General features: G+C 34.0%; 1 protein-coding gene across 1 annotated transcript in view; it reads right to left on the bottom strand.

Moving 5' to 3' along the window:
* The window catches only part of LOC110211528 (sodium channel protein type 9 subunit alpha-like), a 109,423-nt gene that overhangs the window by 10,803 nt on the left and 76,637 nt on the right, over positions 1-21,983 (bottom strand). Inside the window, 7 exon segments of the mRNA XM_020990898.2 lie at positions 1,283-1,417; positions 2,577-2,630; positions 5,382-5,690; positions 7,413-7,517; positions 12,000-12,173; positions 14,432-14,586; positions 18,815-18,932. Coding sequence (XP_020846557.2) covers positions 1,283-1,417; positions 2,577-2,630; positions 5,382-5,690; positions 7,413-7,517; positions 12,000-12,173; positions 14,432-14,586; positions 18,815-18,932 — 1,050 coding nt within the window.

Here is a 21,983-nt window from a genome sequence, read left to right as displayed (position 1 = left end):
GAGAGCAGAAACTAAATGTTAAGTGAACTTTGTATCTTTCCCAGAATCTAGCACAATGTTCTGCATGCAATGTGTACTTAAATATTTGTCGAGGTGAGTTAAATAAATGACAACTTTATGAGGTGAAAAATCTGGAACCTCATGTTTTCTTGAGGCTTAGGGCTCATATAAAAATTTCTACAATCTGACCACCAAGTTGTTTCCAGAAATGACAAAAATCTTGTTACCTGTCTTTTGCCCTCAATATTCAACTAAAACTTCTTTCAGAGGTCACCAATGATCCATAAGATCATTTAATGTGTTTCAGGCCTCAGTGACTCAAAATTCTCTGCAGATTTTATTATTGGTGATCACCTCTGCCATAATTCTTCATTGGCTTTCACAGATCTTTCAGAGAGACTGTAGAACCATTCATCTCCTGTTTTGACAGGAGATAGACACTTCTATCCAGGGCAATGATTTTCAGAGTGTACAATTTAAAATAATGACAAAAATAGTTATTACAGAATTAAAATCGAAGACTTTGGAGGAGATTGAAAGAGATCACTACTTAGCTGCTCCCAGTGAGTACAGGTCCCTAGGTCCAGGCTCAATTGCATCCTCAATTCCATCAATTATATCAAGGGTATTGAGAGACTTTGTGGACAAGTGAGTTGAATTAGTGGTGGAGGCTGTTGAGCAATTATGAATGTGAAAGATACTACAGGACTGCAAATGGGCAAAGGTTCTCCCATTGTTTAAAAAGAACAGGGTGAATCCTTCAAATCCTTATTTCTGACTTTTTACGATTTATCTTTTCAGGGGCAGCTAGGTTGGTGCAGTGTATAGAGCACTGGCCCTGGAGTCAGGAGGACCTGAGTTCAAATCCAGCCTCAGACACTTTATACTTCCTAGCTGTGTGACTCTGGGCAAGTCACCTAACCCCAACTGCCCACAAAAAAAAAAAGATTATCTTTTCTTTTAAGATCTAGCGGAGGTGCTTCCTCTTCCATGAAGCTGTCCCTGATTGTCCCCAATGAGAGGGATTTCTCCCCTCTCACACCTTCCCAAAAAATTTTGTTTGGATCTCTTTTTTGCGCCATTGCTCTCCTCCTTTTATTATACACATTTGTTTATGTACTTGTAGTATCCTCTCTTATAAAATGTAAACTCCTCAAGGGCAAGAATTGAATTCTTCATTTGACATGCCTAGTATCAAAATGAATTCTTATATAACATAAAATGCTTCGCTAATATTTAAGGAATCCAAGTGAAATGAATAAGGAAAGACAAGAATACTTATCTTTTTTTGTTGCTTGAAATAATCAATAATGACACCAATGAAGAGGACAAATGGAAAGAACACTCCAAAGATGATAAAGCTGACAAAGTAAATATACATGTAGGGTTTGTTCTCATACTTAGGCTGGCCATCTACCTGTAAAATTAGCAAACATTAACAACATATTGCCAATGATTAAGTGGGATCTTTCATTTTGTACAAGACAATGCATATACTTATCTTGGGTGTTATATTTCTGCCCTATCATCTGGGAGCCACTATTTTCTTTGATTTACTTTTAAAGGTCCATAATCTAGAACAAAGGTTCTTAACCTGGGGTCCACAGACCCCTTGGAAGTCTTGTGATATATTTAAAAGGTCCATGAACTTGGACCAAAAAATCATATTTCTTTTCACTAAACTGACTCAAATTTATCATTGTTCACAATTATTTTAAAATATTATTCTGAGAAGGGATTCATAGGTTTTGCCAGATTGCCAAAAGGGCCAATCTCTTTCTCTCTCTCTCTGTCTCTCTCTGTCTCCCTTCCTCTGTCTCACACACACACATACACACACAGACATAGACACAGACACATGCAAATAGAGACATACATGCACACAAGGTTAAGAACCCTTAATTTCTAGGGAAAGTATAGCACAGTGTAGAGGTAAGAGTGATGATCTTGGAGTCAGGAAACTATAGTCTGTATCCTGAGTATGACATGAACTAATTCTGTGACTAGGAATGATTAGTCCTACTTTTCTAAGGCTCAGTTTCCTTATCTTCAAATAGGGATAATTTATACCATCTCCCTCAAAAAATCATTCTGAGAAAGGTGCTGTGGACATATTAGAGTGATATATAATTGGGAGTTTTAGTTTTCCTTTAGGAAAGGAAAGGAAGGAAAGGAAAAGGAATAAGCATTTATTAAGCACCTAGTTATTCAATAATCAATCCATCAATAAACATTTATTAAACAAATACTATGTGCCAAGCACTATGCTAAGCCCTTTAAAATACTGTCTTATTTGGACAGATAGATTTAGAGAGGGGAAGGGCATAGAATGTTATAGTGGCAAGAGTACTGGATTTGAGATCAGTAGACCTCAGTTTGAGTCTTGCCTCTACTGCTTCCTAGCTTTGTGACCTCGGCCAAAATACTTCTTCTGAACCTCCATTTCCTCATCTCTAAAATGGAGGTAATAATTCTTACAGTACCTTTCTTATGGAGTTATTTTGAAAAGCATGCTTTGTTAACCATAAAGTGTTATATGCATGTGACTGTTATTGACAAAATTGTTCTATACTTACATCACTTGAATCAACAGCTGAATACATGATATTCAACCATCCTTTAAATGTGGCCTGCAAAGATGACATTTATTAAATCTGCCTCTGGATACCATAGTTAAGAACAAGAAAGAAGTCAAGCTTAGTTAATGACAAGTCAAGTCAACTAGCTTCTTATAGAACACTTGATTTTAGTTGGAACTTGAAGGAGATCAGAGAAACCAGGAGACAAATGAGGAGAGAAATTTTCCTTCTCATTGAATGAATAGCCTCAATTATTATTATTTACTTTTGTGAAATATGAAGTGAAGTTCTTAGCTGAGAGAGTCAGGATAGGGGAGATATGGAAGTTTGAGGCAGGATGAAAAGGTTAAAAAAAGTCACTGTAATGGGTGGAATAGTGAGTCAATTAGGGAAGTATAAAGTGATTGCCTTGTTGCAGTAATTCCCTGGTTCAAATTTGTGTGCGGTTTGTACCTTCATTGTCGAAGAGGACCATGACATTAGGAAGATGATGATTTGCAAGTGAATTGGATTACAGTGAGGCAAGGCTGTGCAAAATCACCAGCCTCACTTTCTCCTCCAGAGCCACCTGGGTCCAGTGGCCAGATATAAATCAGGATGACTGGAGATGGTCCAGGATGCAGTGGGAGACCTTGGGCTTTTTAAGCTAAAGTCTTTCCAAGTTCTAACTTTGACTGAAGCAACCTCATTTAATGATTAGGCCTGTTTAAGAAGTAAGCCAAGGGATGGCTCTTTTAATGAAAAGAAATCAAACTGGAAGGGGGAGACCCTCAGGGTTGTTTATGGCCAAAATAGACACAATTACTATTTAAATTCACTCTGAGCCATAAGGACCCAAAAATAGCCATTTAGTGGTGCTTGGGCAAGGACCTATCTTTGGCCAATCAATAACATAAAATCATAGGGGACCCAGTTACCATGGTTTCATGATGTTCTTTAGTATTGCCTAATAGCATATGAGTAAGAGTGAAAACAGAGAATGGTATAAGCAATCCAAGGTTATGGTTTGGTAGGGCAACATCTTCAATAGAATAAAAGGAATACGTTAAAAGTCTGAGTTGAGTAATCAACAACAGCAAGATTCCATTGATAATTCACAAAAGTGCCTAAAATCCTGCATTTTGACTCCATCACCTGTCAATGGTGATGACTTTATGGCTTATGGTTCCCTCTATGATATGATTTCACGGTTCTTGAGAAAAGCACAATAAACCTAAAATCCTTTACTCCTCTGCTATGCTGACTCCACAATTATATTCATTAAAAAATAAAATTTTATTCATTAAATAAATTCATTTAAAAGTAAAAAGAGCTTCTATTTCCTTCTAAAAGTTGAATTCTCCATGAAAGTACTACTTTGATGACTTTGGGGGTGATCCCAGAACATTGACTGGTAAAGATCTAACACCCTTCATCCTTAAGATTAGAACTTTTGGTTGTTCTTACTAAACTGGTCATGAATTATGACTGGTATAGAAGCTAGAATCTTCTTCAATAATCAGCACACTTCTCTATGAAAAAGCTAGAAAATCATTTATTTAATAAACAAGAGAAAATGCCCTTTTGATTGATGTCCCTTTTTTGATGCCTGACAAATGTGTGTATGTGTATGTGTGTTTTGCCCCTTCCCCTTCATCAATGGCATAATTCTAAAATCCCAGTGATACTAAAAGAAAGGAGATTCAATTTTTATCTTGCACTAACAGTAGGTTTGGGGTGGTGGTAGAAGGGGAAGGATTATGAAAACCATGGAAGCCAGCTTTTATATCCACTAGCCATAACTTGTTTTCCCATGATATTGCTTCAAGTTTTCTCACCATTTGAGCTACTCCCTTGTGTGTATATCTTCCTTAAAAGGTGCCACTTGGAACTCAAAATAATATTTCAGATATGGTCTTGACCAATCATAAAAGCATTACTTTAATTGATTAGGAGATTACCAATAAGTCAGTCTAAGATTACATGGTATTTTGTAGCATTCTTGTCACATTGTTGGTTCTTGTTAAGTTTGTCTCCAGCTAAATCCTCCTGGTCTTTTAAATGAGCTGATTTTATGTTAGGTTATCTCCTGTCCTATAGTTGTGCAATTGTTCTTTTTTATAACCTAAATACAAGATTTTACTTTTGTTCTTCTGAAAGATTTCATTTTCTTTGTTTTGTCCCATAATTTCCAGGTTTATGAATATTGATTCTACCTTCTGACATATCAGCTATCCCTACAAGGTTGTGCCAATACACCAATATAATAAGTAGGTTTGCTGCATCTTTTAGTTAAAAATAAAACATTGAAGAAGACAACAACCTAAACTATTTCATGAAGACCTGGCCTTGGAGTCTGGAAGACCTGGGATCAAGCTATATATCTGCCACATAGTAACTGTGGCCAGAAACAAATCACCTAACCTATTGGTTAAAGACTGTTAAATTTAGAGAAGCTATTGTTCTGCATTGGTGAAATGGTTTTCTATACCAAAAGTTCACATGCCAATGAAATTATAGTTCCAAATTTTTTTTTAATTAAAAAGATAACTCCTACTGAGGCCACCAAGGCCATTTCAGGTTGGACCCATGCAACTTTGAATATGCACATCTAATCATATGTGACTATATGAAACAGTATTATCATCAAAACCAATTTTTCCATGGGACCCATAAAAATCTTATGAGATACTTTGTCAAATATTTCTGCTTTCATATGTGGTTAGAAGTATAAAACCAAACACAGAAAATGGACACCCTGCTCTTTATTCATTCATACACTATAGAATATATATATTAAAAAAATCTGTAAGAGTAACTTACCATTTGAAAGAGAGAAAGATAACCATTTCCAACATTATCGAAGTTTACTTTTGCATTTTCCCACCGCACATCTCCATTAATTTTCCAAAGGATCACATCTTTGCTGGTGTTCATAAGCATCTCACATTCAAACTTATTTTGGACAGAAGTTTCAAGAAAGCTTAAAATACTTGTGGTATTAACACATTCTGAGAACTTGCCAGCAAACAGATTTACTCCAATAATGCTAAAAATTAGCCAAAAGGTAAGGCAGACAAGAAGCACTTTCATGATGGATGGAATTGCTCTTACTAATGTAGTCATGACCACCTAGAAAAGAACAGAAATATAAGTCATGAAAAGTTATTAAATAATTTTTGCATTAGATCATTTAAAAACTATTAATGCCAATCTTTTAGACTTTTAAAACCACATGTTGAGTAAATAAACCACATTTTGAGATAATTCTGATGAAACATATTAATAAAAAAGAGAAGAAAAGTGTTATTGGCAAGATGAATTCATTAAATATTTTTATATTCCAGAAAAGAGAAAAATATATGAAATGCAATATATCATATGAAAACCTAAAAAGCCTTACAAATTATAACTTTAGAACTACACATTAAACTAAATATTCTGAAGACTTGTAATTTGGTAACTTTTTTATCTTGTCATAGCATAAATCATTTACTTTCTGCAATTCAATGTAACATATAAATATCACCTTACATTTGGAGAATATGTACAAACCAACTTGGGATGCCACTTGTACTAGCTCACGTCAGAATCTTTCAAGATTTCATGATACATACAAATACATTCATTTAATAGCCCCATTTTGTAAGCTAACAACAACAACAGCAACAACAATTTTAAATAGACCTAGATGGTGCTGGAGCCTTGATAATCAAACATAATTTATATAAGCAAAGGACCAAATAATTCACAAAAGGGGCAATCGTGAGATCAGTAGTTCATTCTGCTATTGACCCTCAACATTTGGGCTCTACCACTCATCTTTAGTCTAATGCCATGAGCCATTCAATTACTTTTTTTTTTTATCTTACTTAGGTATGGTTTACTATTACCTTGTTTTTGGATGTTAACATAGTCATCCATCTTATTTTGAGCTTTAAAAAATATATTTCAGTATTTAGTTACATGAACTCATTTTTCTTTTTGAGTTTCTAAGTTGTGAATCACAGTAGATTTCACTACTATAAGTATACAAGCTGATGGCTGATTCAGTTAAACATCTTAGACTGTACACTGAACAGCAAAAAATTTACATTGGTCAATCCAGTGAAAAATTTGGCCAAAATGGTTGTGGATTAAATACAGAAGAAAACAGTCAATCAATAAGAGATCTCATTTTCAAAGATATTTCTAGGAAAGTCTTATTCATAAAAAATGTTTTTGTTTCCCCAGTACTTAGTATAATAACTGGCATATAGCATTTAATAAATTCTTGTTGATTGACCGAAAGCTAAAGTGGAAATTCTACTGAATTTTGAGATATCCCCCTCAATTATCAGATCCTCCCTTTGATCACATTGAACAGTCTTATGATATGTAAAAACACGAAATCTAAATAACGAAAACTATTGTGTAAGAATCCACCTGTGGTTAGGCAATGAAATGAGAGGTTGTGTCTATTGGTCCTAAGTATACAAAAAGAAGGCTACAGTTTGCCTCTAGGCTTCTCTGGCTTCCTTCAAGTCCTAGCTAAAATCTCACCTTCTGTAGGAAGCCTTTCTCAGTTCCTCTTAATTCTAGAGCCTTCCTTTTCTTGTTTGTTTCCTATTTATTCTGTATGTAGCTTGTTCATACGTTTTTGTTTGTGTGGTGTCTCCTCTATTGGATTTTGAGCTTATCCAGGACAGGGACTGTCTTTTGCCTTTCTTTGTGTCAATAAGTGGTTAGTACAGTGCCTGGCACATAATAGTCACTTAATAAATGTTTATTGACTGAAATCATCATTTCTACAAAGACTCATTTTGTACACACTTTTTTTTTCACAGATAGGTGACTGTAAATTATTTTTCTTACCCTTACTCTTTCAAATCCAGATAAAATTCTTAGTGTTCGAAGGGATTTCAGAGCAACAAATTTTGGATATCCTAGATAATTGGTTAGTGAGGTAAAAAAACAGACCTGTGAAGAAAACAAACAAAATTTCACATTCATCTTGGCAAAGTTCTCTGTAAAATGGAAAAAAAAAACTCCTATTATTGGGAAGAAGTTAAGAAAACAATCCAAGTTAACACTGAAATCACCAGATATTAACAAGTTGGAAGAAGGTCTTTTTGTCTCACACCAAAAGAAATAAAATTAATAAAAGTAAAAATAAATAATAGTGATAATAAATATTGTTTGTTAGAATAACTAGATTCAATAGATTTTTGAAACTTTTTTATAGCTAATGGTTAAGTTATGCCAGTTGGTAAGTTTGAAACTGATACCAAAACCATTTTTCTAATTAACAACAATATCACCTTGTAATATCCATCAAAATGAAACTATGAGTATTGTTACATGAAGTGAACTAAATAATGGAGCCTTAACATTCACTGACACACAATGAAAATCTAAGCAAAATATGACATATTTTGATAATATGACAAGACGTGATACCAACAAGACCAGCCATTTTATGAGCATACCCTATGTAAGTGTCTCTTGGCTAGACTCTGGGGATAATAGGTTTTGAGCTAGAAGGGCTCCAAAAATCTGGTCTCTGCCTTTACTGAATTTATAATTTAGTTGGTCAGAGAGGTACGATATATGCCCAATGGCACAAAAAAGTAGCATATGCTAAGTGGCAGGTAAGTTATATAGAAGAAAAGTGTCAGATATTCAAAAGAGGGAAGAACAGCTGAGTGTTGGGAAGGTTAAGAAAGAATTTGACTTGGAAAGGGTCCTCAAGGAGGGGCAGAAGTATTGAAGTAGGGATATCATGGAGCTACCTTAAGAATTACACAAGACCTAACAGTTACTATGTTAAAGGACCATAGGTCTTAGAATACTATATTCCAGAAAGCAAAAGAGCTGAGGTTACAACCAAGGGTAACTTATTCAGCAAAGTTAAGTATAATCCTGAATGAAAAAAAATGGATATTTAATGAACTCAAAGGCTTTCAGGTTTTTGTGACAAAACCCCCAGAATTTAAGGGAAAATTTTGACATATAACATCCAGGAGAAATATAAGATAAACATTAATGGCCAATTATGAGGGACTCAATAAAGTAAAATTGTTTACTTCATATATGTGAAAATATTAGTAGTACTTTTATGATTGTCATCATTATTTGGGTAGTTTGGAAGAAAGACATGGACTGAGCTGAGTATGATGGGGTGATTCTAAAAAAATAAAAATTCATAAGAAGAGATGAAAAGGAGTAATTATCTCATAGAAATGAGGCATAAAAGGAAAAGTTGATATAGAAGAAGCTAGTATGGGGGGGAAGTACTGGAATCTTACTCTCATCAGAAATGGATTAAAGAGGAAAAAACATATATACCTAGAAGGGTAGAAAAGTTTTCTAAATTTAGAAAGAAATAAGAGGGCAAGGGGATAGGATGGAGTGGGGAGAGGATAAGGGAGGGACTTTTAGAGGATAAGGTAGGTTATCAGACCAAAGGGGCAAGACAGTAGGTAGAAGTAAAACAGAGGAGTGAGGAGATATAGGGTAAATAAGGTAAGAAGGATAGTGAGGAAAAAATAGGAAGAAGGAAAATACACAACAAGTAATTGTAGCTTAAAATGTGAATGGGATGCATTTACCCATAAAACAAGAATGGATAGCAGATTAAAAATTTGAATTCAATAATATGTTGCTTTCAGGAAACACTATAAAAATGAGAGATATACACACATATAAAATAAAGGGCAGGAGAAGAGTGTAGTATGGAAAAAAGCAGGGATAGTAATCATGATCTCAGACAAAGTTGAAGTTAAAATAGATTTAATCAAAAGTGAAAAATAGAGAAACTACACTATGTCTCAGAAATATTATTTAATATTGTTTTAGACCATTTAAAATACCTAGACAGTATAAAATACCTGTCAACACATACACAGGAACTATATGAACATAAATATAAAACACTTTTTATACAAACTCAGATCTAAATAATTGAAGTAATATTTATTGTTCATATAGCCCATGTAGTTTAAAAACTGACAGTTTTACCTAACTAATCTATTTATTCAATGCCATCCCAATTAAATTACTAAAAAATATTCTATTGAGTTATAAAAAAAAATTAAAAAGTTCATTTGGAAGAACAAAAGTTTAGGAACTTCAAAGAAACCAGGAAAAAAAGATGTAAACGATGTAGATTCAGCAGTATCAGTTTAAAATTTTCTTGTACAAGTAAAACCGATGTAGCCAAGAACAGAAGGAAGGCAGAAAATTGTGGGAAAAAAACTCTCATAGACAATCTCTTAGATAGGAGGTGATTGGGTTGGAATATCACTGTGGGGTTGGAAATGATGAGCTGGTTGATTTAGGAAAACATCGAAGGACTTGGACTTAGGAAGCAAGATGATAACCACCTTCAGAAAAACAGATGATAGGAGAAAGCATAGTATGGTCTTACATACATGTGTATGAGTGTCTATGTATATACATTTGTATGTTTCTAGATATCTATGTATATGTATAAAAATATACACACACATACATATATATATACAAATCTATATATGTGTGTATAGATATGTATATAGTCTGTATTTACACCATGTGTGTGTGTGTGTGTGTGTGTGTGTGTGTGTACACACACACACACCCAAGCCTTCCTTAGAGTGGGGGGGAGGAAAACATAAAGTAAAAAGTGAGCAGCAGAGAACAAAAGAAAACCAACAAGGAAGCAAAGAAAAGCTGGGCAGCTTTGAAAACAATGTGTAATATTTATTATATAGGTTTTCTTGAAATGGAAATTCATTTTTTTATATTGAATCCGGTCTTATGGTCTGCTGTGTACATGGAAATGTTTTTTCTTTTCTTTTCTCATTTGTATTTAAGTTTAAAATTTAAAAAAATACAAAAAAAGATTAAGGAATGAATGGCTGGCAAGGAATTTGAGGTGGAAAATGAAGATCATTTGCTTGAGAAATTTGACATTTAAAATATAGCTTGAGGAATTATGGAGTCAAAATTTAAAAAGAAAAACATAAGGGGTGGGGCAAACCACAATAAAAGGACACCTTAAAGTCATGAAACAAAGATGAGATGATTGTTGGAGCCAAGTCCTCAGGGATTCAGAAGGTAGGTTAAATAGCACATTTAGAGAGTTTAGTATAGGCAGATAGGCAGGAATAAAATCTCAAGTAAGCGTGGTTGGGGGATAAGCCCTTAACATACTAGAGCCTTAAGGACTTGAAATCAATATTAAAAATACAGTTCACCATTTTATTTTATCGATTAAGGTCCCATAACTAGGTATCATAGGTTTTTTATTAGAGAGTAGACTCAAATCCTCTCTTAACCCTTGCTTTTTGTTACTCCATACTGCCTCTTCACAGTGACTGAAATCAAAAGGTTATTGTAAGAAGATACTCATTTCACAAATCTAATAAAAGCAACAGATAATGAAATTGAAGTTAGGAGAGATTAAACAACTTTTGCAGTGTAAAATAGTGAGTATCTGAAGCAAAATTTGAACTCATGTCTTTCCGAATCTAAGTCCAACACTACTCGCTGTGACATCTAATTGCTTCACTTTAGAAGGCACTGATAAAGTGAAACATATCTAGATGGAAGTAGGAGTAATGGGGGGGGCAACCAGATGGTAAGGAGACCAAGGACATTTGGTCTTCAGAAGCCTTAAGTTGAAAGTTGGGGGTGAGTGGAAGTGACATTCAACTATTTGAAGTGCCTGGCACATACATGCTTAATAAATGCTTTATAAATAAATATAATATTGCTTGAAATGAATATTAGACTGCTCTGTTTGGACAAACATTATATAACTGGGATCAATAGGCTGTAGTTACAAGAAGCCATTTGTTAGTTCAATGTAGGAAAAGATATTCTAACTTTCCATTAGTTAGAGCTATCAAAAATGTAATAGATTATCCTAGGACATAGTGAATTCCTCATACCTGGAGATCTTCAAGAAGTTAAAAGTTACTTATTGGGGATACTTAGAGATGATTCATACTTTGGGAAGGGCTTGGTTTGATGTCCTCTAAGGTATCAGATTGCTATTAGAGACTATGATCTTATTAACAGTTAACTCAAATTAATACACAAATATGAAAAAATCTGGATGAAAAACAGTATCTAAATTTTGTCCTCTTTTTTTTTTTAAACAATACGAATGAGTTTGGTATAGTAGATAGAAGGTTGGTCTTAAAGTTGGGAAAACCTAGGTTCAAGTCTAGCATCTGGTACATAATATCTTTGTGAATATAAGCAAATTACTTAACTTTTTATTGCTCTCAAGTAGCTTTCCAAAACTCAAAGTTATGGATGAGTTGCTGGTCTACATTGAAGGAAGGAATTTCTGTAATAAGTATTCCCCACATCAATAAAACCACAGGTCATTTGCTAATTTGCTAATTACAAATGCATTTATGATTAAAAATAACATTTGAAGAATTGTGAAATTTATTTAAATATACATACATTAACAACCAAGAATTCCAGCCAGCACCAGGCATTACTGAAATATGCTTGACAACCATATGCCATCCATTTGAGAAGCATCTCCATGATGAAGAGGTAAGTGAAAATCTTGTCAGCATATTCAAGTATAATAATGATAGTCTTTCTCTCTGGAAGGTTTATATCTTCAAAAGCCTGTGGAATAATAAAATACAACAAAAGTTTCAGTGCATATGCAATGGTGTTGACAGTATAGAAGAAAAGAATTATGAATTTTTGTTAACTTCATGGTGGTAATGAGTCTGAGATCATGGGTTCAATTAACCACTTAGTTTGTCTTTAGTTTCAGAATTGAAGATGAGGCTCCAGCCAGTCATCTTGCATCTACTTGCTCTGGTTCACCAGAGGCACAAACAAAAAGAGTGTTAATGGATGACTACAAATTTGTCCAATACTATTCATTTCAGCAAACATTTAAAAATGAACTGCATAAAGCATAGTGTCAAGCTCTGGGAATAGAAAGACAAAAAACAGGAAATTTTCTGCCCTTTGGGGGTTTATATGTTTTACTAGGAGAATAAAACATATCTCAGAATCTGGGATCAGATCTCAGCCCTGCTATTTACTCCCTGTGTAAAAGAGGGCAAATGTTTTACCCTCTCTGTTCCTCAGGTTCATCTGTAAAATGAAGATATTGGATTAGATGACTCATCTTACATCCCTCCTAGCTCTTAATATATGAGCTTATGATTTGTTTGTCACAAATAAATAAATAAAAGCTGATTTGAGGAGGAAAAGACTCTTATCAATGAGGGGGAACAGAAAAGGCACTGAATAAGTGGTATCATCTTCATTGAGTCATTGTGGTAACGAGATTTCAAGATAGAAGCAAAGAAGTACAATATAAGTTGTTTTAGGAACAGCTTATGCAAAGGCATAGAAACTAAAATGTTTGGTTAGCCAGTTGGGATAATATAGAGCATTTAAAGGAGACAATTATAAAATAAATAGAGCAGTGGAAAGAACATTGACTTTGGAGAATGAAGACTTGAACTCAATCTGAACTCAAATCTTGCCTATCATCTATCTACCACTTGTATGACCTTGGGCAAATCGCTTACATCTCTGGCCTTTAGTTTCTTTATCTGTAAAATAAGAGAGGTTGATTAGATAGCTTCTATGACCCTTTAGCTATAAATCTATGATCTTATTAAAAAGTGAGTTCCTAGTTTTGCCTGTGGAGCTAAGCAGAATAAATCTAACTTCTCTTTCTTATGCCAGCCCTTAACTACTTGAAGTTAGCTTTCAGGACACCTTGGAGTTTTCTCTCTTCCAGACTTTATTGTGGTTGTTGAGTTATTTCAACAGTTGTTGAGCTATTTCAGTTGTGACTGACTCTTCCATGACCCCTTCTGGGGTTTTCTTGGCAAAGATACTGGAGTGTTTTGTCATTTTCTTCTGTAGCTCATTTTATAGACGAGGAACTGGGGCAAACAGGGTTAAGTGACTTGCCAGGGGTCACACAGCTAGTGTCTGAGGTCAGATTTGAACTCACCAAGTGGAGTCTTTTTGACTATGGTCTGGGCACTCTATCCACTTCACCACTGACTTGCCCCTCCTCCAGCCTAAATACCTTCAATTCTTCCAACTCACCCTCATATGACATAGAATAAAGGCCTTTCAATCATCTTGGCTGCCCTTTACTGAACGTTCTTTAACCTAACAGTGTACTTATTAAACATGAGAGCACCCATATCTGAACATAATACTCCAAAAACAGTCTGAAAAGGGCAGCAAAACAAGGGAACTATTACTTCCATTTTCCTGGAAGCCATGATTCTCTTATTGCAATCCAAGCTGGCATTAGCTTTTTGGATGCTGAAGAACTTTAGTAACTCATATTGATCGTTCAGTACAGTAAAACTCCTACACCTTTCCCCTCCCCAGACAAATTGCTACCTAACCATGCTTCTGCATTTTTTACTTGGGAAATTGATTTTTTTGTATTCAAGTATAAAACTACATGTATCCCTATCATATTGCATTTTATTAAATACACTCCAGGGCTTTCTCTTGTCAGTATCGTTTTCAGCTACTAACTCTGTCATCCAATGCGTTACCTATCACTTTGATGAGCATGCATTTGTGCCAACAATGGATAAAAACATTTAATAGCACAGGGCTAAATACAGATGCTTGGGGTACTCCACTGGAGACCTCCTTCTCTGGACCTGAATCCATCTAATTATTTAGTCCATATTTCTTTTTTCACTAGGATAATAAAACATACCTTGCTAAGAAAAAAAAAGGATAAGGCCTTGCCATGATAACGTTCTAGTTAACATCACAATTAATTTTCTAAGAGAAGTGAATTTGTCACAATTTTTTCACTGTGATGAATTTTGAAAGGAAATGTTTCCATCAGTATCTTTCTTGCTTGCTGTTTCACTTACCAGAGCACCACAGCTGAGCAAGATAATAAGAAGCATGAACATTTCAAACCAACGATGTTTTACAATCCGGCGGCAAGTTTTCCTCAGGTTCCACCAGATCTTTGCTCTCTTAGACTTCATGCTAGCTCCACAGAAAGGGAATATTCGCATGCAACCTAGCAAAAATGACATTCGGGAAAAATTAAAAAAAAACTATACAAACAAAATGATAGAATGGTTCTGAAGCAAATCATTCTTATAAGCTCCAGTATTCATCTCTGCAGCTTTTCTAACATATCTTTTTGAGTGGCAGGCCCAAGAGTTACATATTATTGAAAAGTTATTTTAATCCCATTAGTTTTCCTTCTATTTTCATTATGCAAAGCTATCTGTTACCTTCAGTGTTTTTTCCTCTTGATTTCATCCACCATTCCTTTTCAACATTAAACTCTTGTGTATCATTCAGATCTGCCTGAACAGGATTATTTATCAGCACCGATCTCTTTTATAAGTCCATAGTAACTATATTCCTAAATAGAAATCATGTAACCATATTGGCTCTAGGTGGTTCATTCTTTTCTAATTTTTTTAGGTGTTGGCATATTTTCTATTTTGTCAGACTTCTTTGCTAGCACCATTACATTACATCCCTCATGAATTTTGAAGAGGCAATGGTTCACATAACTTCCCAGCGTCAGCCAGAGTTTAAAAAGAAATACTTAGCAATAACAAAAGCGTTGAAAGAAAAGGTGCTCAAATCAGTAAAAACGCTTCAGGTGGTGTGAGTTCTCTTTTCTTTTGGCTGTTCTAGCACTGGAATGAGAAATCTCCTTGTTGATCAGAGGACCAAGCTTGACAATGAGAATGGTAAAAAACAGTTTGACATTTTTTCAGAAAAGTTCTTTCATGAATTATCTGCCCATCAATTTCTCAGATTCTTTCGAGACAATTTGCATTGTGAATCAGACCAGATGCATACATGACTTTATTTTTCTTTCTAGAAATGTCTGTCTTAAAATTTTAAATACTCATGGGAAGAATTCACAAAGATCTGTTTGACATATTACATCCTTTGCAGACAAATTTGATGCTGGCTTATATCAGTAAGACATCAGTTATGAGTGCTTTTTCCTGGAATGGTAACATGTTTCTGCTAAGCTATCCATCTCATCTTGGCTGTATTCCTCTGCTTCTGCATTTATGAAAGAGATGGCTCTGGTTAAGGGGTATGATCATAGATACATTTTCTCTTTTACAAATATAAATGGTTATTGTAGGGATCAAACCTATACCTTTAGTCTCACTGGCATCGTATTTCCTACCCAACTCACTAGTCCATTGTACATGTTCACTATTTTTGCCACCAATCACACATTTGAAAGTGGTCATATTTTGATTTAGTTTCAAGAAACAGGGACTTTTCATTTTCTCATTAAAAACCTGAAAGCATTTTTGGTAGTTCCTTTATAACTAGTACAATTTACTTTTTCTCTAATTGGATTGTTTATGATCTTATTTTTGTTCTGTTAATTAGAGTGTTTTATATTTTTTTTGTAGATAATCTTTTTTAATGCTCCATTTTGACATAAAATTATGTATAGTAGATTTTGGTGATTTTTTTTCTCTGCTGTAATCTCTCCTTGTCTAGTTTTTATTTTGATGATTTGATTTTCTTCCCTCTTATTTTTAATCATGTTAGCTAAGGTTTATTAATTTTGTTAGTTTTTCAAAGAACTGTTTCTCAATTATATAATTCTGTTTTCCCATTTATTTTCCATTTAGTTTTTTTATATTTAATTTCCTTGGGTTTATTTGTCTATTTTTTAGTTGTAAAAATGTATATCAAGTTCAACAATCCTCTTTTTTCAAAGATAAGTCTTCAAGAATACATTTTTCCCCTCTATGCTATCTTCAATCTGAAAATTTTGGTAGGTTGTCTTATCATTCCTTGGCGGGCTTTCAGGGAGAGTAGGCTCCAATACACCTGAATATTTTAAAGGGTTGTAATTGGAAAAGTTATATCTCTCATGGCTGATTATTTTAAGTCCCTCTAATAATAAATTACAATATATATGGGTACAATAAAAAACAAATTTTCTAAATCTTGAAAAATATGTTGTAAATTGTTTTTTTTATTAAGAACACAGTTTTTAAGAACTCATCTGATGCAAAATGAATAAAGACAACTGGATTTTCAGTGATACAACTTAGCATCATCATTATTGTAGAATGGGTCATGAAAACCACTTGGAAAGCTAAGCCAGCTCATTTTGTATATGACTGGCTCATTGCCACCTACTCAGAGAATTATGTTCTATTGGCAAAATTCATCTGTTGTACATAATGTTATGTAATATATGGTAGTCACAACACTACTTCTCTCTTTCTCCAATTCTCTACTCATCTATTCAGAGAATGCAAATGGTGCTCTATCAAAACTGATGGATGTTTTCAACTATTGGCTCAAAATACAGAGGCATGTTATAGCCATAGCTATAAATTTCTATAAGGAAGTAAGAACAATGAAGAATGGTGAGAGAATAAGGTCAAACTGCACAAATGTTGTGATTATTTAGGAACAGAAATACAAGCATAACAAAAACTTAGAGAAGTTCAGTACAAGAATATTTTGGGAGGATATAGCTCACATAGGAAAAAATAAAATGATTAGTCATATGGTAACTAAAAGGACTCATTAATATTGCACACTACATTTCACAAAGTGTTTTCTTCACAACAGCTCGGTGAGGTAGGCAATGAAAGGATTATCCACTCCATTTTAATTATGAGGAAACAGGTTCAGAGAAATTAAATGGCTTACTCATGGCCACATAGCTAATAAGGTTAAGAGATAAGATTTAAAGCTAGGTCTTCTGATTCCAAGTTCAACACTCTGCACTCTATATAGCACAGTAATTCTCAACTGTCATTCTTGCTAATGAATCCCTCTATATACCTCTAGTTTCTTGGCTCTGACTTCAGTTACTTAGCTTCTCCACCCTGATTCTTTTTGGTCCTCACCATTCTATGTCTTATTTTTGGGTCCTGTGGCTCTGTTATTCTGTGTCTAGTGGTGTCAATAGCCAAGTTGCTTTAGGCCTATGACCCTATCCCTGTTAGTTTTATAGATCTTCACTTGGATAACACACAGTCTAAACTTCTGGTTGTTGATCTTTAATAATCCCAGAACTAACAATAGTCATATCAATAGCTAGTATTTATGTAGTACATAAAGGTTTGCAAAGTACTTTATATCTAATAACTCTGTGAGGTAGGTGCCATTATCACCATCTTATAGATGAGGAAACTGAGACACAGAGAGGTTAAGTGATTTTTCTAGAGTAACATTGCTGGTAAATATCTGAGACAAGATTCAAACTCAGATCTTCCTGACTTCAAGTCCTGTGCTTACATATTGGGCCTTGTAGTTGCCTCTAGAGACTTGAGAACCCCAAAGTTTCCCCCCAAATTACCAACAGAGGGGAGGCATACTTTCTCCCTGTGTCAACCATAATCTCCATGTCCTACTTTATGGTACAATCATCCTCTGGGTTCTGACACAGTGGAACCCCTCTTTATATCTTCCCTCCCAATTATTATGGTGGAAGAAGCCAGACTCTTTGGGAGACAGGCTTGCCCCTTAAAGTATCACTGCACTTACAGTCCCCTCTCAAATGAATTTGTCCCTGTCATAAGAAATCATGATTATGGTTCCAGTATATGACTGGTTGACTCAGTAGTTAGAGCAACATGATAATAATTCTGATGTTATTCCAAAGTCCCTGCTTGCTCCCTTATTTTTTCACAGTCATCTTTAAACTACATTTATATATTTCACTTTCATCCTAATAGTCAAAAGAGGGATCCAAGTGAGAATATCTGAGAGAAACAATATAAAACTATTACCTAGAAATATCATTTGCAGCTCATGGTCTCCTGATACTGCATCAGAAGCATCAGGATCCTATAATGAAGGGACCATCTACTAGGTAGAGCAGTGGATAAACACAGAGCTTAGACAAGGAAAACTTTAATTTAAATTCTGCCTTAGACACATATCTGTGTGACCTTGGGGAAACTACTAAACTTATCCATGCTTCAGTTTCTTTAACAGCAAAGAAGGAATAATAATAGCACCTACCTTAAAAGGTTGTTATAAGGATCAAATGAGATAACAGATATAAACAGAGTACTACACACATTCTAACTATAATAATAATAATAATAATAATAATAATAATAATAATAATAATAACCATTAATTATTATTAATATGCCCCAGGGTAGAACATTTAGCATCATGGTGCTGGAATAGTAAAGCATATTTTAAATAAAATGTAGTGCAAATATGAAACTCAAAATAATAGCAAAAGATCGCAAAATAGTTACCAATTTTTTACTTACCATCTGAAAAACAAGCTCCTGGTTCATCTGATTTTTCAGATTCAACCATAACTTGTTCTTCCTCAAGACCAAGAATAGGAGCCATGCTGTCTTCAGGGGAAATAACTTGGCTGAGCTTCTATACCACCCAACACAAGCCAAAAAGAAAGTTTTAACCTTAAATTAGAGTTAATAAAGCACATTTAAATGGTATTTCATATTCAAAAGCAAGACATATGAAAAAAGATCAATAACAATATTGTGATATAAAAATGCGGAGGTACACTTTAAGGGTAAGCAATCTAGCGGTGTGTCTGTACTGGATTTTTGTTTCCAAGTAATTTAGTTTGTTGTAAGTTGTGGTAGTATAATGAACATAGGCTTGGATAGACTTGGAGTGTGAAAGACCTAGGTTCAAATCCTGTCTCAGATGCTTATTACCTCTGAGGTCCTGAGACTTGATGGTGCTTCTTAGTCTCAGTTCCTTATCTATAAAATTATGATGATAATGTTTTATAGACCTCGCACAATTACTATTAGGACCAAGTGAGATAAAGCATTTAAAACATTCTGCAAACCTTAACCACAACTATATAAATGGGAACTAATATCCTTATCACAGTCTTATTGAGGAGCATTTTAAAACACATTCGTTGAGTTCAAAATTATGTATTTTTATTAGTCAAAATTAATATAATATATATAGGGAGAATAATGACTTTGTTCCTGGAAAGGTAAGTAGGACAAAGGTCAATAGTTCCACTCAGTCCTTTTTCAGTCTTGATTCCAGTAAATGATTTGTGCAGTGAGAATACAAAAGAATTGAAAGAAATTTTCATACTCTAAATTAGACGGAAGATTCAGTTCTGAGGGTAGCAGCCCCAGGCATAATCACAGGGGTCCATAAGACAGGATTTATCTTACCCTGAGGACTTCTATTGAGTGGCAGTGATGAAAGTATGAATGAGTTACAGTTGGGAAATATCACAAGGAATGTAAGTTGCTTTCTCCTATTTGTGTTTCCTAGCCATGCATGTTCCCTTTGGGATGAGTAATGCGGGGACTCCTGGGAAGGAGTAGTCCTTCACAAATGGGGGTATTTTTTGTGTCATCAATTTTTCTTTTCTATTTAAATGTCTTTGCTTTGAACTAGTATTTTCTTTGCTTAATCAGGTAACAGAAACCTTAATGAACTAAGATTCTGAGGAGATGTTGACTACAAACATGCCTTTAAATTGGCTTTTCAGGGATAACCACATATGAGGGAGTCGTGTTCTGCAAGTAGAAAAAAAATACTGATAGCAATTTAATTATGTTAAACGTATGTGAGCATTTACTCTGTTTAACACACATATATGCATACATGTGTTTGTGTTCTATGCTCACTGTACCCTGCTAGGTGCTGGGAAAAATACAAGAATCAATAAAGATAGGGCATATGACCACAAAAACTTTATAACATAATAAGGGAAGTAGAGGAAGATGGAACATACACAAATAAATGTGATACAAGTTAGAAAATGATTAAGTGTTCCAGAAAATTGCTATAGCAATATATCAAAAAATTAATTAAGATCAAATTGGATTAATAGTAGGGATGCGAGTGGTACAGCATTAGGAAAAAAGTAACAAAATTTATCATATTAAAAACAAAAGCAAGAAACTCCAAAACAATGTGACATCAATGGAATCAGGAAAAAAACATCCTTTGACATTGCACAACACTCATGCTAAAAAGGGAAGGGAAGAGGGCAAATGTTTATTGTCTTTTATGTTCCAAGGACTATGCTAATCACTTCACAAAATATTATCTCAATAACCTTACAAAGTTTAAGCATGGAAACTGGGAGGTATTGTTATAAAAAGGAAACAAACCTCATCCTGGAGGCAGAGGATCTGTTTTCAAATCCCATATATTACTACATATGTTGCATTGAACAAATTACTTAAACTTCCTGAGCCTCAATTTCCTCATTTATAGGGTAAAGAATATTAGACTACATAGCTTCTGATATCTATAGCTCAATCTGTTTTTTGTGATCGTAATGACTTAAAAATTTGATTGATACACACATGAATCTATATCTGTATATGTATGTTAACATGCATACATATGTGCATATACATCATATCAAAAGCAGCAATACATGTAATGGGGAACCATTAGAAGCTTTACAAATACTTATAGGAGTAAAGCAAGGATGTCACTTTCCCTTACTTTTATTTGACACAATTGTAGAAATCCTAGCAATAGTGATAAAAGAGTAAAAAAGAGAAAAATCTACAAACATGCAAGGAGAAGATAAAATTATGCATACATCCTGATGATATGATAGACTAGTTAAAATCCTAGAGAAATAAACATAATTTCCAAATATTAATAACAAAATTCAGGACAAAATAATAAGGTAAGTCACATTCAAAATAACTATAAGATGCATAAGATATATGGGAGATGACCTACAAAGGAACATGCAAAGTCTATTTAGATTTAATTGTAAAACACTCCTTCAAGAAATGAAGAATGAAATATTCAGTTCTCATGGCTTGGTCATGCCAGTAAAAAAAAAATGATACTAGTCAAATTACTTTATAGATATTGTTCTATAAAATCATATGACCAAAAAGACACTTTATAGAGCTAGACAAAATTAAAAAAAATATTTGGAGGAACAAAAGATCTAGAATCTCAAGAAAAACTATAAAAAGGAATTAATGAAAAGCATGTCTAAACCTCAGATTATGTTATACATTTGTAAACATCAAAACTATTTGGTAATGGTTATAAATTATTAAGTAGATATTTGAAACTATCTAGATAAGGAAACTTGAGGAATAACTCCCTATTTTATTTGAACTGCTGCAAAAATTGAGAAGTGGTTTGCCAGAAATTAGATTTAGATCAGCATCCTATGCCATGTCTGCAATAAGCTTAAAATGTGGATGACCAGAATTTATTTAACTAAAATTTATTCCACAAAACAGTTACAAGAAATATAATTTAGATGCCTTTCACATTATTAGATAAGGAGAGCATTCCTACCCAAACAAAGGTTAGAAATGATTACTAAAGAAAAAACAGGCAAGCTAAATTACATGAACTTAATATATTTACATGAAGAATATAAATGCAAATAGGATAAGTGTTGAAATAAACTACTGGGAAAATATCTATATGTCAAAATTATTC

This window comes from Phascolarctos cinereus, unplaced genomic scaffold (assembly GCF_003287225.1).
Source record: "Phascolarctos cinereus isolate Bilbo 61053 unplaced genomic scaffold, phaCin_HiC Scaffold_726;HRSCAF=1367, whole genome shotgun sequence".
NCBI classification, from domain to species: domain Eukaryota; kingdom Metazoa; phylum Chordata; class Mammalia; order Diprotodontia; family Phascolarctidae; genus Phascolarctos; species Phascolarctos cinereus.
This window is presented reverse-complemented; position numbering and strand designations above follow the sequence as displayed.